This window comes from Panthera pardus, unplaced genomic scaffold (genome assembly GCF_024362965.1).
Source record: "Panthera pardus isolate Hobbes unplaced genomic scaffold, ASM2436296v1 HiC_scaffold_21, whole genome shotgun sequence".
NCBI classification, from domain to species: Eukaryota; Metazoa; Chordata; class Mammalia; order Carnivora; family Felidae; genus Panthera; species Panthera pardus.
Genome location: NW_026526777.1, coordinates 4684043 through 4699990, shown reverse-complemented (window position 1 = coordinate 4699990; position 15948 = coordinate 4684043). Strand labels below are relative to the sequence as shown.

The 15948-nt window shown below is 51.1% G+C and overlaps 1 protein-coding gene, 1 long non-coding RNA gene and 1 other non-coding gene across 3 annotated transcripts; 2 read left to right on the top strand and 1 right to left on the bottom strand.

The window, feature by feature from the left end:
• Window positions 1-44: 44 nt before the first annotated feature.
• LOC128778812 (uncharacterized) lies at window positions 45-4752 on the bottom strand. Its single transcript, XR_008424527.1, has 4 exons — window positions 4078-4752; window positions 2340-3560; window positions 1677-1796; window positions 45-685 (listed from the first exon to the last, which is right to left on the bottom strand). It is a non-coding gene; the product is annotated as an uncharacterized LOC128778812 (long non-coding RNA).
• A 1064-nt stretch (window positions 4753-5816) lies between these two features.
• LOC128778931 (small nucleolar RNA SNORA43) lies at window positions 5817-5943 on the top strand. Its single transcript, XR_008424790.1, has one exon. It is a non-coding gene; the product is annotated as a small nucleolar RNA SNORA43 (small nucleolar RNA).
• Window positions 5944-7590: 1647 nt separating this feature from the next.
• PIGM (phosphatidylinositol glycan anchor biosynthesis class M) lies at window positions 7591-9678 on the top strand. The gene has a single exon (XM_019433284.2). The coding sequence runs from the start codon at window positions 7730-7732 to the stop codon at window positions 8990-8992; it is 1263 nt and encodes a 420-aa protein (XP_019288829.2). The 5' UTR covers window positions 7591-7729; the 3' UTR covers window positions 8993-9678.
• The last annotated feature ends 6270 nt before the right edge of the window (window positions 9679-15948 follow it).

Below are 15948 nucleotides of genomic sequence, written 5' to 3'. Positions count from 1 at the left end.
TTTCTGTGTGTAAGGGCCCAAAATACTGGAGTGTGTGCGTGTGTGCGCGTGTGTGTGTGCGTGTACCTTCTCCATCAGCAAGCCATCCTGTGCTAGTTTCTTCTGTGCACGGCTGTGTCCCTCCTGAGGGAAATCCTCTCTCCCGAGTGCCCCGCTGTCTATTCTAGGCCCCCAGACTCAGATTCTTGCATAACAAAATAAGGACATTTTCTGCCTTAACCTTTTTGATTCTCCTCCCAGACCCCAGACTTTGCTCTAAGCTGCACTTTAAATCATACTGTCCTTTTAACACAACCTGGCTTCCTCTGCCATAAGCCTCCCTGGAGGACAACGCTTCCCCCCCCCACCCTAACCGGCTCTTTGTATCACCCCCTCTTCCTCGGAGCTGAAATCCTTTCTCCGGCTGTCGGACAAGCTTTATAAGCAGCCACGTCTGGTGAGCAGTGGGTCCCCTGACCACAGCAACCATGGACTTGGGATGTCAGGAGAGCACTGGGCACCCATGTTAACCGGGAGATTCCAGACGGGCAAACAAGCGACAGGGAGGGTACTCAGGGTGTGACGAAGACAGAGGGTGGTGCTGAGGGACCTGGTGAAATCACGAAGCCGGAGTCTCCCTTGGACTAGCGGACGAGTCGTAGGCGGAGGCTTGGGAAGTAGCACATGGTACAAATGGAAGGTTTACCTAAGGAGAAAGCGACAGAGATAATATATATATGTAGACAGATGTATGTATATAGATGTTTATAGGACCAAATATACTGAATGTACAGAAAGGAGATCTTAGCATGGGGGCAGTTCTGTTGCTCTGGTTCGGGGGGAGGGCTCCCCAGATTTCCAGACTTCTGCCCAGTGATCCTGGTCTCCATGCGGAGACAGCTGATGAGGCTTTCAGGTTTGAGGACGGGAGAGGGAGGCGTGGAAGCCGCTCTTCAGATGCCCATGAGGCTGCTGACAACCCCTGCGTGCTGAGGCCCGGGAGGAGGGGGACAGGAGGACACGGGGGGAGGATGCTTGGGCCACGGGCATCTAGAGTCCACTTACGCTGCGCGCTCCGCCCCAGCAGTGTCCTGTCACTGTAGCACTTTTTTTTTTGGTTTTAAAATAAAAAGCACCTTCTGTTTCCTGGTCTTGAAGTCCGCTGTATTTCCTTCTTCTACAGGGGTGGGGGGGGGGGACTGCAGCCCCAGCCCCGTGGCGCGTGGGCGGGGTGGGGGGGCTGTCACACCAGAAGCTGACCCCCGCGGGGGTGGGAGGCACGGATGGGGATGTCCCCACCCTAGACTCCAAACGCCGGGACTGCACAGGTGTTGGGCTGCGGACGAGCCCCGAGACAGAGCCCCAGCCCTCGCCCTGGCTGCATCCGGCCCCGACACTGTCTATGCCGGGAGTCCTACTACCGGCACCGGGCATCGGGGAGGGCGGGGTGAAAAGGGGGAATGGGGCCACCCGCCCCACGGGAGGCTTCTGAAATCCTGACTCTGTGCTTCACCTCGTTAGCCACGGCCCACCCCTGCCAGCTAAGAAGACCTTGCAAAGATTTCCCTGTGAGGCCCCAGCAGGGAAGGGCAGGCAGTTCTCACACCGCTGCAAGTCGGGGACGCTGCCCCCTCCCCTCGGCTGCTACCGGGTCCTCCCCGCGCCGGTTAACCTAGTGTCTCTGTAAGAAAACCCACCGCCTGGGCTGTAGCGTCCGCACGGCCCGTGGGCTTCGGATCGGCCGGTTCTGCCGAAGCACACGTGTCCAGGGACGGCTTTTCCGTTCCCCGCGTTCAGACGAAACCAGCTCTTTTTACCTGGTTAAAAAAGACGTGAGCTTCTTCGGTTTATTTTATTTTAGTCTGTTCACAACATGCTGCTAAACAAAATGGGACGAATCTCTGCTCTAAGTGGAAGCCAATCCTAGTACGGGCCGAACTCACAGGCCTGAGGGAAGGGAGGGTGGAGTGAGGCGGGGACAGAAGAAGGGAGCATGTGGCCAGGCCCCTCCCCTTTCCCACTGCCCTCCCTCCTTCTGGGATCTCCCTTCATCAACCTCATCAACCTCGGGGGCCTTTAGTTTAGCAAATCCCTTTCACACTCGACTTTGGTTTTTTTTTAAAGACCCAGAAATGTGGATATTGGCTCAGCTCAATCTGGGAAAGCCCAGGTGCTTTGGGTCCCGGGCACTGTGCCCTTCCAGCCGGTGATTCACGAGCCCGATTTCCCTTCCATGCTACCGTGTGCGCGCACTCCTTACACATCCTCAAGGCTCTCCAAGCCCGTTCATTTAACTGTGGGGCATCTTGCCCCGACATTCAGAGAAATGGGTTTCTCTTCTACGCTTACCCAGCACTCACCCGAAAAAGATCTGGTTGTCGGTCCCCGGTCCCGAACCCTCTCTGACAAGTAACACATCCTGGAGTCACTGACTCCTGTTCCCTAGAAATGGAAGGACAGAAGGAGGAGGAGGGAGAATACGGGTCTCGTATCATCATCAACAGACGTTTTACCCATGACATTTTCCGCAACACTAGTTTAGGGACAAGCCAGTCGTAAGACACGGGAGACAGAGGATGTAGGAAACATCCAGTCCCTCAAACTTTGAAGAAACTTGCAAACTTGTGTGGAAAACAAGACAGAGCCACAAGTCACGGGCACCGAGGCCAATGGCAGGTGGCATCCGCTAAGGACCAGGTATGCCATTTACAACACGTGCTAGAGAGTGAGACCTCGGGGGACAACAATAGTTCACAGGGACAAGCACCAGGCAAGGGAGGATAACAATCTACGAGGTCTGGCTAGAACACATTTGATGGAACGTTCGAGAAACATCAGCAAATGCTGAGTTCCTCTTATGTGGATGGTAAGAGTACCGTTCGAGGAACAGGGATAGAAGACATGACACCTGCCATGAGGGATGGACGGCCTCACTGGGCTTTGCTCTGCTCTCCTGCGCAACTCCCTCCTGTCCGCCAACCCCAAGCCTTGCTAACTCTTACGACGCCCTTCTCAGACCAAAACGCTTGTTAAAACCTATGGCTTGGGGCACCCGGGTGGCTCAGTCGGTTGAGCGTCCGACTTCGGCTCAGGTCATGATCCCGCGGTGTGTGAGTTCGAGGCCCGCGTCGGGCTCTGTGCGGACAGCTCGGGGCCTGCAGCCTGCTTCGGATTCTGTGTCTCCCTCTCTCTCTCCGCCCCTCCCTTGCTCATGCTCTGTCTCTCCTGTCTCAGAAACAAATAAACATTAAAAAAAAAAAAAAAAAAAAGCTATGGCTTCGCCACATACCCCCCTTTCATAGCACTTATCAGGGTGGCAACTTCACTTGTGAATGATCTCACTGATGTCGGTCTTGCTCACCAGACTTTAAGTGCCATGTGAATGGGACTCATGTCGGGGTTTGGTCACGGGCACAGCTGGCACTTAGCCCAGGACCTGCATGTATGCTACTCAAGAAGGGAAGAGGGAGGGAAGGAACTTGCCTGGAGTCCACACCGCTAGTATACAGTGGAGCTCATACGTCTGTTAAACACCCACGGAAGACTTAGGTAGCAGATTTCCTAAGGCATGACGCAATTAACTGATTAAAAACAAAAAATAGAACAGACACTAAACTCTACTGTTCTGCAACGAGAGATCATTTCCTAGTTAAGGTCTAGGGAGAGTTGACATAGGAGTAGAGGTTGGAATCCGGCATCCAAGGACCAACAGTAGGTAAGGAAGTGAAAAGAAACTCGGCCCTTTGTAGATGGTACAGCATGAGCAAAAGCATGGCAGGAAGAAAGCACAAGGCTTAAGTAAGGGATGGGTAATAAAGCCGCAACAGAGGGCTTTATAGGTGAATAGATGGCAAAGGTAGGGTAATGGAGGGACTGAATGGCACGTTAAATGGCCCATTATTTTTTTCTGTAGGCAGTTGGGAGCCATTGAAAATGTTTGAGGAAGGAAAGGATCTAATTAAAGGGCTGTTTATGGCTATCAGCCTAGCAGCAGGATTGAGAGACAGGAGACAATAAGCCAGTTAAAAGACCTACAAAAGCTTGGGTGGAGGGGCGGGGGGGGGGGGGGGGGGGGGGGGGGGGGGGGAAGGTAAGCACCACAGACCCTCGTGTAGTGTAGGTGGTCAGGACGTATGATTAAATGGAGTTGTTGGAGGTCTGGACTAAGGTACTGGATGCTGAGCCTGAAAAGAATTAGGAATCGATCAAAAAGAAATGACAAAGCGGGAAATATAAGCAAGATCCATGCAAAAGAGTGACTGAATCGGTCAGTATTCCAGCAGAAGCCAGATGGTGCACTCCAAGGGCTAATATGGAGAGGACTCAGTGAAGGGATTTTTACAAGGTGTGGGGCAGGGCTAATAAACCAACAAGGGCTGGTGAGGCACCCAGGGACTCCGACAGCAGGAAGCCTTTAGCAGTCTTAAACCTGCCCGGAAGGTTACTGGAACCTGGTGAGAGTTGGAGGCAAAGGGAGGGGGCTGGAGTAGCTCCAGTGGAAGTCAGGGTCTCAGGCAGCCGAACTCAGCCACTGCCAAAGATCTGCTAGTCCCCCCCACTGGCCTATTCTGATGGGGAGCCAGAGGGCAGGGGAGGCCGCGTGACGCTGCCCAGAACAGGGCAGAAAAGATGGAGAGTAGATCTGGAAAGGTAATGAGAGCAAGAGATCAATGAGAGGAGGCAGAGAGGGAGATCAGAGTCACCAGCAACATTTCATTTGCAGGTTAGCCACACGGTAGTTAGAAATGATCTGAGCCAGGGGAGCCTGGGTGGCTCAGTCGGTTTCAGCGTCCGACTTTGGCTCAGGTCATGATCTCACGGCTCGGGAGTTGGAGCCCCACATTGGGCTCTGTGCTGACAGTGCAGAGCCTGGAGCCTGCTTCGGATTCTGTGTCCCTCTCTGGCTCTGCCCCTCCCTGCTCAATCTCTCTCTCTCTCAAGAATCAATAAACATTAAAAAAAAAAAAGATCTGCGCCAGATAGAATTGCTTTTGCTTTCCAGCTCTGCCTTTAGGTCATGATGTGACTTAGGAAAAAAATTACTTGACCTCCGTTTGAGTCCTGCTTTCTTCATTTGGGAAGGCAGGGTATCCACCTTGCGTGGTAAGTGTCGAGCACGATGCCTGACACACTGCAAACAAGGCCTCAACAGAGCCGGCTGTTTGAAGTCATCATCACCGCCATCACCACAGGACGATGCGCTGTCACTACAGACGCAGCCCGGTACCAAAACGACGGTTAAAAGGAACTATCCACATAAGGCACGTCGTTACACCGAGGCACACAAAAGGAGAAAAAGGTATCGGGATATAAATATGGAGTGTCCACGATTAAATACGGTTCATCCAAAGGATAAATGTAAATTGCGTGATGGATGAACGGGGCAAAGGGAGAGCAGTCCTGGGAGCTGCACGCTGAGGCTGAATGGACTCACCTACTCTGTAAAACCTGTAAGTCAATATCTGCCCGACATTTCTAATGCGCCTAACATGGCAGTCAATTATGAGTGACTGAAAAGAAACTAAGGATAAGGTATCATCCCTAACCCCAGAAACCCAACAATCTCATTGAAAGCTTACGAATAGAACCTGAAATACATGAGGACATCCTGTGGTTCTGCAGACCAAGTGCAGTGAGTGTCCAAGAAGGGAAAGAGCTAATGGGCTGGAGTCCTTGGTGAGAAATTCAGGGGAGCACGGTCGGGGGAGGGGGGGGGCCGGGGAGGAAGGGGACGGAAGCTGAGACAGGTGAAGGACATCAGAGAGAGAAAAGCGCTGGGAGTAGGGAGTCCTCCGAGGATGCCACCCTAGAGGGACTCTGGTCAGAGGACGATCCAGATTGCCCTGCAGGTGCCGGACCTGCTGTTCTGCTGCACCTGTGACGTTGGGGCAAAGAGGAAATGGCTGTTTCCACGCTCAGTGCTCACAACAGTGAGCACTAAGCACGGTCTGTAGCCCCACGTGCCCCACGGCTGCCGCGGAGGCAGTTTTTATGTGCACGTGGCAGGAGACCTACCTTTGGGCTTCTAGCTGGGAACGCCGAGCAAGGCACTAACCGCTTTGGTTTTCAGGTTCTTTGTCTATAAAAGGAGACTTGTCATGAGGGTTACAGGAGATGTGCATAGAGAAGAGCATGTGACCGGCCTCTGGCACAACGGGGACTGACCAGGAAGAGGGTCTCCCCCTCGTGGAAGTGCTCATTCTGTAGGTCTGTCTGGGGTAGGGCTTTCTGGAAGTCTGGGCAAGTGTGTTGTGTACCCCCGGCTGCTATGAGTGGCCTGGGTCCTGCCGTTGCTCCCTGCGGGGGCTTCCAGGCCCTGTGCCCACACACCCTGCTCTAAGGACACTTGAGACAAACAGAGAACTCTTAGCTGAACAGGAGGCAGGCTGGGAAGGAGAGAGACAGCAGAGGGCCACACCTGGCTTTGTCCTGCCAAGGAGACATGATGGGGCGATGGGCAGCCAGCAGTGGGCTAACTATAACCCTATAAGCAGCCCTCTAAACCAGGGCACTGGAGAGTGGAGAGGGGTTGTTTTTGGTAACCCCACTGCGGGTAGCGGGTGTGACCACGGCTAAAAAAAATAAAAATTTTAGATTTAAAAAAAAAAAAAAAAAAGAGGAACGTCCAAAATCAATTCAACTTGTACAGAATGCCTACTACCAGCCTGCTAATGTGTTAGGCGCTGAGGCACAGAAAAAGAACAAGATAGTCTCTGTTCTCAAAGAACTCAAGGCGTCCCCACGGAAAACGAGGGAAGCGAGAGGAACAAAAAATCGGGTATCACAAGGCAGTGCGACAAATGCTGTAACAGAGACTGGTCATTCCGTAAGAGAGGGCCGGAGCACCGGGATGGCAGGCACCGGCCAGGGCTTAGGTAGCAGGCAGGGTCTCGTGCGGGAACGACCTAGAGCTTAGAGGCCCCTGCACCCCAATCCGTCCACCCTCGGCGGAAAGGAGGCAACTACATCACACTGCGGATGAAACCGTAATCTGAGAGCCAGGACGTGCTTTTTAAGGCCGGAAGGGTCGAATTGCTGGCTGGGACGGGAAGGCCACCTTGACACAAGGAAGGGCCAACTCCGCAGCGGCGAGACCCGGGGACACCTTCCCCGCTCCCTCCCACCCAGGGCTGCCGGACAAAACAGCAGCCGTCCAGTTCGGTTCCAGTCCGGGCACACGAGGCATAGTTTCAACATATAGGCGCTTCCCGAGTACTCACGGGGCACGCACGCTGGGCCCGGCCCACACGCCTCGGTTCCCGGCGGGCTGGCGGAGGGACGCCCAACAAGCGATCGCGGGTCATCTTCCCTTCATCCGCGGGTCTCCGGCCCGGGGGACGCGGCCCGAAGTTCGTCCCGTCCCAGGCTCCGTCTCCGCTGACCGGAGATGCGGCGGGGGAACAGGCGGCACGCGCAGAGCTAAGCCGCCGCGACTCCGGGACCACGCCGGCCGCCCTCCGGGAGCCAGGGCACCACGCCTCCCTCAAGGACCGGAAGTCCCGCCCCCGCCGAGGGAAGGCGCGGCAGCGACACAGCCAATCCGGAGGAAGGCACGCTCGGCCGGGCCACTGAGAGCGCGGCGCGGCGCCTCCGACCGGAAGCGGGGCAGGGGCGGGGCCTCCTGCCGGAAGCGACCGCCCGGCCGAGGTTTCGGTTGGCGGCCGGCGGTGGGAGATGCGCCCGCGAGCGAAGGGCGGGCGTTCGAAGGCAGCTCGGCGCTGGGGCTGAGCGGCTGAGGCGCCGCGCGGTCATGGCCCCCACCAAGCCCTGGGGAGAGTGGTTCCTGGGCCTGCGGGTGCCGCCCGCCGGCGTCTTCGGGGTGGCCTTCCTCGCCCGGGTGGCCCTGGTTTTCTACGGCGTCTTCCAGGACCGGACGCTGCTCGTGCGGTACACGGACGTCGACTACCGGGTGTTCACGGACGCCGCGCGCTTCGTCACCGAGGGGCGCTCCCCGTACCTGCGGGCCACGTACCGCTACACCCCGCTGCTGGGCTGGCTGCTCACGCCCAACGTGTACCTGTGCGAGCTCTTCGGGAAGTTTCTGTTCATCAGCTGCGACCTGCTCACCGCCTTCCTCCTCTACCGCCTGCTGCTCTTCAAGGGGCTGGGCCGGCGCCGGGCTTGCGGCTACTGTGTCTTCTGGCTCCTTAATCCGCTGCCCATGGCGGTGTCCAGCCGCGGCAACGCCGACTCGATGGTCGCGGCGCTGGTGCTGGCGACGCTGTACCTGCTCGCGAGGAGGCAGGTGGCGTGCGCCGCGGTGTCGTACGGCCTCGCCGTGCACATGAAGATGTACCCGGTGACCTACATCCTGCCCATCGCCCTGCACTTGCTCCCGGAGCGCGGCGACCCCGGCCGGCCCCGCTGCCCCTTCCAGGCCCGCCTGTACGAATTCCTCAAGAGGCTGTGCAGTCGGGCCGTGCTGCTCTTCGTCGCCGTCGCCGGGCTCACGTTTTCCGCCCTGAGCTTCGGCTTCTACCAGAAATACGGCTGGGAGTTTCTGGAGCACACCTACCTGTACCACCTGACGAGGCGGGACATCCGGCACAACTTCTCGCCCTACTTCTACATGCTGTACTTGACCGCGGAGAGCCCGTGGAGCTTCTCCCTGGGCCTCGCCGCCTTCCTGCCGCAGTTCCTCCTGCTGTCGGCCGTGTCGTTCGCCTACTACAGGGACCTCGTCTTCTGCTGTTTCCTGCACACGGCCATCTTCGTGACTTTTAACAAAGTCTGCACCTCCCAGTACTTTCTTTGGTACCTCTGCCTGCTGCCCCTGGTGATGCCGCTGGTGAGGATACGGTGGAAACGCGCCGTGGTTCTCCTGATGCTGTGGTTCATCGGGCAGGCCCTCTGGCTGGCTCCTGCGTACCTCCTGGAGTTTCAGGGAAAGAACACCTTTCTGTTTATCTGGTTAGCGGGTTTGTTCTTCCTTCTTATCAACTGTTCCATCCTAATTCAAATTATTTCCCATTACAAGCAGGAACCCCTGGCAGAGAGAATCAAATATGACTAATTCGGGCTCCCGTTCTTCTGCCACTTCTAGTACATTCGGATGGTGCCGAACGGGCCAGAAGAGAGCTTTGGAGACATTTTTGAACATCCTGTGCACGCTGGTGAAAGTTCAGTTGGGAGCATGAATCCCGGCCCCGAGGGAGATTAAAACGAATGGTTGCCTTGTATATAAAGGGGACTCAATAATTGAGGTCCACCTCTAGGAAATCTTAGGCCTCATTCATCGGGAGCACGATGGGAAGGAAAGGTTACTTGTTTCAACACCGAAAGGCTGATGAAACTATCAGATGCCAAAAGGTTTTGGAAGAAAAATAGAGGAATGTAGTCAGTCCCGGGGTCTAACCCAGTATTCATACCAGCTACACTATGCTGCAGTCTAAAGCTGTCTTTTCAACCCCCCCACTTTTTCTTTTGAAAGCTTTCCCAATAGCTGTGAAAACTCGCGGAATGTTCCTAAAGTACAGCTTTTAGATGTAAAGTGGTAAATATTAACTCTTGTGCTTAGGTTGGGAAAGTTCATTCTGTATTAAAAGTGGGGGCTTAGAAAAGAGCCCAAAGAATTTAAACTGTAATCATGTTTCACATATCTGTTTCATTACTTAGTTTTTCAGCACTTAGTCTCATGGTATTACACTACCATTTGGTTTTATGCAGAAAGGATTAAATTAAAATTCAGCCATCTTTAAACTGAAGTCATTACATTATTTTAAAATAGCATCTTGCTTTTGATGTTTGAAGTCCACAAACTATTAAGGACATTTTAGTGTTCTTTTATACCCCTTTGTTTTTAATTTTCTGATTGCTTTTTTTTCTAGTTTTCTTTTTTTTTTTTTAATGTTTATTTATTTCTGAGAGACAGACAGACAGAATGCTAGCAGCGGAGGGGCAGAGAGAGAGGGAGACACAGAATCCGAAGCAGGCTCCAGGCTCTGAGCTGTCAGCACAGAGCCCTACTTGGGGCTCGAACCCATGAACCGTGAGATCATGACCTGAGCCGAAGTTGGACACTTAGCCTGACTGAGCCCCCCGGCCGCCCCTAATTTTCTGATTGCTTAAAAATATTTTTTGTCTGGAATTTAAGTGAATCTTGTGTCATCTGTGTTGCGAAAATGCAAAGTAGTAGATTTTAAGTGATAAAAAAATTACATTGTTAGTAAAGTGTTTTCCAGCTTAAAAATACCCCTCTGAAGAAAATTCTATGATGGAAATGGAGACCTGTGTGGGAGGCTCTGGAAAGCATTAAGAAGCATCATTAGTCTTCAGACCAGGAAATTGAGGGAGAGACTGTGGACCTGAGACTTTGCTGGGCAGATCCATTTCCCTTATTACTATCATATTTCTAGGAAAAAATGTTTTCTGAGTTTCAAACAAGCAACCTAAAATTTTTTTTAGTCCCCATCTAGGTTGGGGACTCCCTAAGAAGCTAAAATGTAGGAGTTTGCTTTTGTGGTTTTAAAAGATGAGTAATTAAGTGACATTGTTCTTTCATAGTACAACACACACACACACACAGCGCACAACTTTAGAGAAGTAGTATATTTCATATCAGTTCCGGCCAAAAAGAGACTTTGAGAGTAATGTCTGCGGGCTGGTCATAAACAAGAATGCTGTTACTGGGAGCACTTCTTTGATGGATGTGTTTTGGGACCTGCCATTAGAAGGAGGGAAAGAATGGGTGGTTTTGCATGGGTTGTCGTTCAGTGAAAATAGCAGAGACCATTAATTGTTGGAGATGGTGACCGTTCTTAGAGCATCTAGTCTCATATCCCATGTTAGGTCTTACCTTGAGTACTCTTCGTATGTGATTGTTCATTAGTTGCCTTCCAGCCATGACTTTTTTATCCTTTTTTTTTTTCATTCTTTTGTAATAATAATTAAATTTTTTTTTGGTAGAGAGGCACCTGGGTGGTTCAGTCGGTTGAGCTTCTGACTTCGGCTCAGGTCATGATCTCACAGTTTGTGGGTTTGAGCCCCGCATCAGGCTCTGTGCTGACTGCTTGCTCAGAGCCTGGAGCCTGCTTCGGATTCTGTGTCTCCTTCTCTCTCTGCCCCTCCCCTGCTCACGCTTTGTCTCAGTCTGTTTCTCAAAAATAAAAATAAATGTAAAAAAAAAACCAATTTTTTTTTGGTAGAACTGGTGGGAAAGGGGTGGGAAACATGGAATTCCAGTATCCCAATATAATTGTCTTTTCGGTATTCCAGACTATTTTTTAGATTGTCATAAGTATATTCACTTATTAATTTCCCAATTTGTTTACTTTAATATTCTGTTTTTGTCGCGGCTTACTCTGTACTTACATTGAAGTTGCAGAGTAACACTCCCATCGCACGGATGTTCACATCATAAATAGGTCAGTCTTCCACTGTGAAACCTCGACAGTTGCCTCTAATCTAAGACTTTAAACGTTTTCCATGTCTTAGATCATTCCCTTAACATTCTCAGAGTGTCTGATATTCTTAGAAGTCGGTGGAGTTCTGCTGGGATCTTTGGACAGAGCTTCAAGTGCGGAACCTGCCCTGGGGGGACATTCTCTCCCGAAGAACTGTGGGCATTTCTCAAAAGATGTAGAGGCTGTTTTGCAGCTCGTAGGCTGCAAACCATTTATAAATTCATGAAGTGATTTTATTTTGTCTCTTGAGGGTTTTCATTTTTTTCATTTTTCTTCCTGGTTTTATACAATCTCTTCTTGTCTTCTTTTCACTTGCAGTCTTTTTGGTGTCTTTAGTAGTCCTTTAAGAACACCTTAAAATTGGGGCGCCTGGGTGGCGCAGTCGGTTAAGCGTCCGACTTCAGCCAGGTCACGATCTTGCGGTCCGTGAGTCCGTGAGTTCGAGCCCCGCGTCAGGCTCTGGGCTGATGGCTCGGAGCCTGGAGCCTGTTTCCGATTCTGTGTCTCCCTCTCTCTCTGCCCCTCCCCCGCTCATGCTGTGTCTCTCTCTGTCCCAAAAATAAATAAAAAACGTTGAAAAAAAAAATTTAAAAAAAAAAAAAAGAACACCTTAAAATCGTATAGGACTTTGCCTTATTTCCTACACAATTCTTTTTGTTCTAATGATCAATGTACCTTAAGATCAATGTACCCATTTATAGATAAGCGCTAATTATTAGCCTATGAGGCACCGTACTTAAGAGAATCTGTTCTAAACCCAGCAGACCACATGGCTTATTTTCTTCAGTAGTCGCCTTACTGTCTTCAAAATGTCCTTAAATATCTCTAGATAAATTTCCTGGATTAGGTACATTGGAAAGGCTCACATTCTCCCGGCCCGCACACAAGACTCTTAAAACTGTAGATTTTAGTTACTGACTTCTCACCATTTGGCTGAATGACTCTGTGGCATAACATTGTGTCAAAAGTTGGATAAAACTTGGCTTGCAGTTAGTTTTCTGCACCACCACCCGGCCTCAACCATCTGTACAGTGGGTGGAAAAGGGAAAAGATGGAAAATTTCACGTGGGACAGTCTCTAAATGCAACCTCGTGTTTGTGTTTGTTCCCCAGTGCTTTCTTATGAACACTTTAAACACGGCCCATAAACCTAGCATCAAAGTTCAACAATTAGTGTTTTGCTGTATTTGCTTTATTTACACGTACTATTTTTAAATTATTACTATTATTGTTTTTAAATTAATGCTCATTTTTGAGAGAGAGCGGGGGAGTGGCAGAGAGGGAGACGGAGGGTCCGAAGTGGGCTCTGTGCCGACAGCAGAGAGCTGGATGTAGGGCTTGAACTTAACCGTGAGATCATGACCTGCGCCGAAGTCAAATGCTTAGCCGACTGAGCCACCCAGGCGCCCCTTATTTTTATTTTTATTTTTTAGAGGAAGAAGGAGAGAGAGTGCAAGCGGGAAAAAGGGGCAGAGAGAGAGAAACTTAAGCAGGCTCTATGCTCAGTGTAGAGCCTGACGTGGGGCTCAGTCCCACAACCGTGGGATCGTGACCTGAGCTGAAAAAGTCAGACCCTCAATAACTGAGCCAGCCAGGCACCCTATACATATTATTTTTATTATTTATTTGTATATATAATTTTTTTCTGAACCAAATGAGGTTGCAGACATCAGTGAACTTCACCGGTAAATTCGTTAGACATCTCCTAGAAATAGTCTTTTCTTACAAAACTGTAATGTTGTTATATCATTTAACAGCCTGTCCGTTTTCTAGTTTCTCGAATTATTTTGTGTTTAATCTTAAAGAATAGACCTTGGATTCTCCGGAAGAGCGTGCTAGAGAACCTGTAATTAAGCATTTTGGATCTTTTCCTGGTCTTTACAACTAAGTGAGAAGTAAAGGAATTTACCTCCCATCGAAGTCGAACAAATAATTCTTTGGTGCGCGTCTTTCTGTCTCCCTCCTAGGAAGACCCAGGGTGGGCATCATCCCTAAGAAGTTTTTCAGATAAAAGATTATACGTGTTTAGATTCCTCGTATCCACCTCTCCCCCACGACAACCGATGAACTGATTTTACAACGTGGTGATGGTTAAGTTGTGGCTTTTCGTGATTCACCGATTCAGGATCCCTCTTCTGCCGTACGTGGCTTCGGTTCATTTTCACGGCAACACTTTGGTGTTGGAGTTGGAGCTGGCATTCGTACTCCCGTTTTACAGATGAGCAAAGAGGCTCAAAGATTAGATGACTCACTAAGTGTCCGGGCTAGAATCTGACGAGAGTTTTGCCTGACTGCCCTACTCCTTCCATTCTGTTATGTTTTGGATTTTCCCCGGAGCGCGCAGGCCCGGTAGATGGAGATTGCCGCAAAATAAACAGGACTCGGCACTAACCATCACAAACGTCGGCCAGTGTGTCCTTCCTAAACTTGCAGTATGTGCTCGAGGGCCAGTTCTCACTTGTGCGGAGGTTCCCGCTGGCCCCACACTTCTTTTTAATCATCCCAGACATGTCATAATCCCCTCCCACATCCAAATCCTCTCACCAGATTTTATTTTCTTTGCGACGGCTGACTTGATAATGCCCTTTCTCTCCCTGGCCTGGGCTAAAGCTGATTTGCAGAACCGCGCGTTAGCCCCGCTGTGGTAGATCAAGCTATGGAAATTACGTGACCGTAATTTCCAAAAGGTAACTGATCATGATTAGATTCCTCTCTCTCTACCGTGTGTGTCGATTCATGCATTTATAACTCATGACCAAGACTTGAGAGTTTGGCATATGAGGACACAGGTTCAGATAGCTGAGGTTCAAGTTCCAGTGTGTGACCTTGGGCGAGGTCCTTTTACCTACGCGGACTAGTTTTCTGTCTGTGAAGTGAGGACGATACCATAATCCTCAGGATCGTCTGCAAGGATTAAATGAGCTACTATCCCGGTGTTGGCACAGAGCTAGCCATTCCGCATCGCCTCCCCAGCTTTAACATCTGTTTACAAGCATTTAAAGAAGGAGCTAATGTGGAGTCTAGATGTAAGCCTTCCTCCCCTCCCCCGGCCCCTCACCCCACCATCCCGGTCTAATGGATATGGGAAAATAACCTGGACTTATACCAAATAATTGTTTAAACTGCCCGTTACTATGACTTCATTCCTTGTAACGTTGATCTGGTTCTTTGAAAAGGCAGTGGTTATATGTGAAAATGTACGTGCAGAATTTTCAGAGGCCTGGTTCCGTCTTGACAGTTGACTAAGCAGTGGAGGTTCGGCTCATGCCCCTCGGTTGGCACTTATGACCCCATCTTGTGGAGGTGTCACTCACGGGGCCGGCGCTCTGTCGTGGGAGCGTGTCTTCTGCCTGGGTCGAAGCATCAGAATGGCATAAGCACTTTTTCCGCGCTGACCCGGGAGAACCATTCATTTAGTAAAAACAAGCGTTTGTATTCTTTATCCTAAACAAAACCCAGACTGACGGAATATTCCTAGCTGCTCAGACACATTGCCAATGGTTTTGTCTGCCATAGGAAGCGAAATGACACAGTGACTATGTAAAGATCATTTGGAGCATGACTGTTTGAAGCTCGGTTCATTTCTCAAAGGAAGTTTTTCACCTTTGCTCCCTATTTTTTCACAATTATTTATAGATCCAGGCCCGTGCCGAGTCCCATAATAGACGAGTAAGACTAGGTCCATGCGCCTGGAGAGTTAACGGTAAAGTCAGAAACATACCCTGTTGATGAAATGCTGTGTGAGACCCCGCTAAGTTCCACAGCAGTCCTGTGATTTGTGCCACGGGGAAGTGGAGGGCGTCACTGCTCTTTTACGGGGAAGAACACTGACGCTCAGAAACCGTGACTTTCCAAGGCCAAATAGCTTGTTACTGGCGAGGACAGGTCTGGTCTGATTCTGCTGTGTTTCATTTTGCAAGTCCTTCTTGATTCCACGTGATGACAGGTGACGACAGCGAAAAACTTCCTTATGCGCCCCACGCCCTTCACTGAGCAAACGACCCGGCACGAGGCGCGGAGCGTCCCCTGTGTGCCAGCCGCCGTCCTGGGTGTTGGGGAGGCCGCTCTACGTGAGGCACTCTCTCCACGGGGCTTGTGTTTTCACGGGAGGCCATGGAGTAAACACGATTATGGGGATTACCAGAAGGAAAAGAAAGGTGTGCTAAGAAGAGGGGAGCCGCGGCAGGGAGGAGGGGAGGTGGTGCTCCTGTAGACGGGGCGCTGAGGGACGGCATCTTTTTGTTGTTGTTTTTCTTTCTATAAAGTATTCATTTTAAGTTTATTTATTTTGAGAGAGAGCACAGGAGGGGCAGAGAGAGAGGGAAAGAGAATCCCAAGCAGGCTCCACACTGCCAGCACGGAGCCCGATGCGGGGCTCGAACTCACGGACCGTGAGACCATGACCTGAGCCCAAACCCGGAGTCGGTCGCTCAACCAACCGAGCCCCCCGGGCGCCCCCAGGGAAGGCATCTTGGCGGCTTCCGAGCAGAGGCCTGAAGGAAGTGAGGAAGAGACGTTGTTGACGCAGGTGTCCGGGAGAGAGCGAACAGCAGGGCAAAGGCCCTGAG

Coding starts and splice junctions, on each gene's coding strand:
- PIGM (XM_019433284.2), top strand. CDS start 7,730: ATGGCCCCCACCAAGCCCTGGGGAGAGTGGTTCCTGGGCCTGCGGGTG.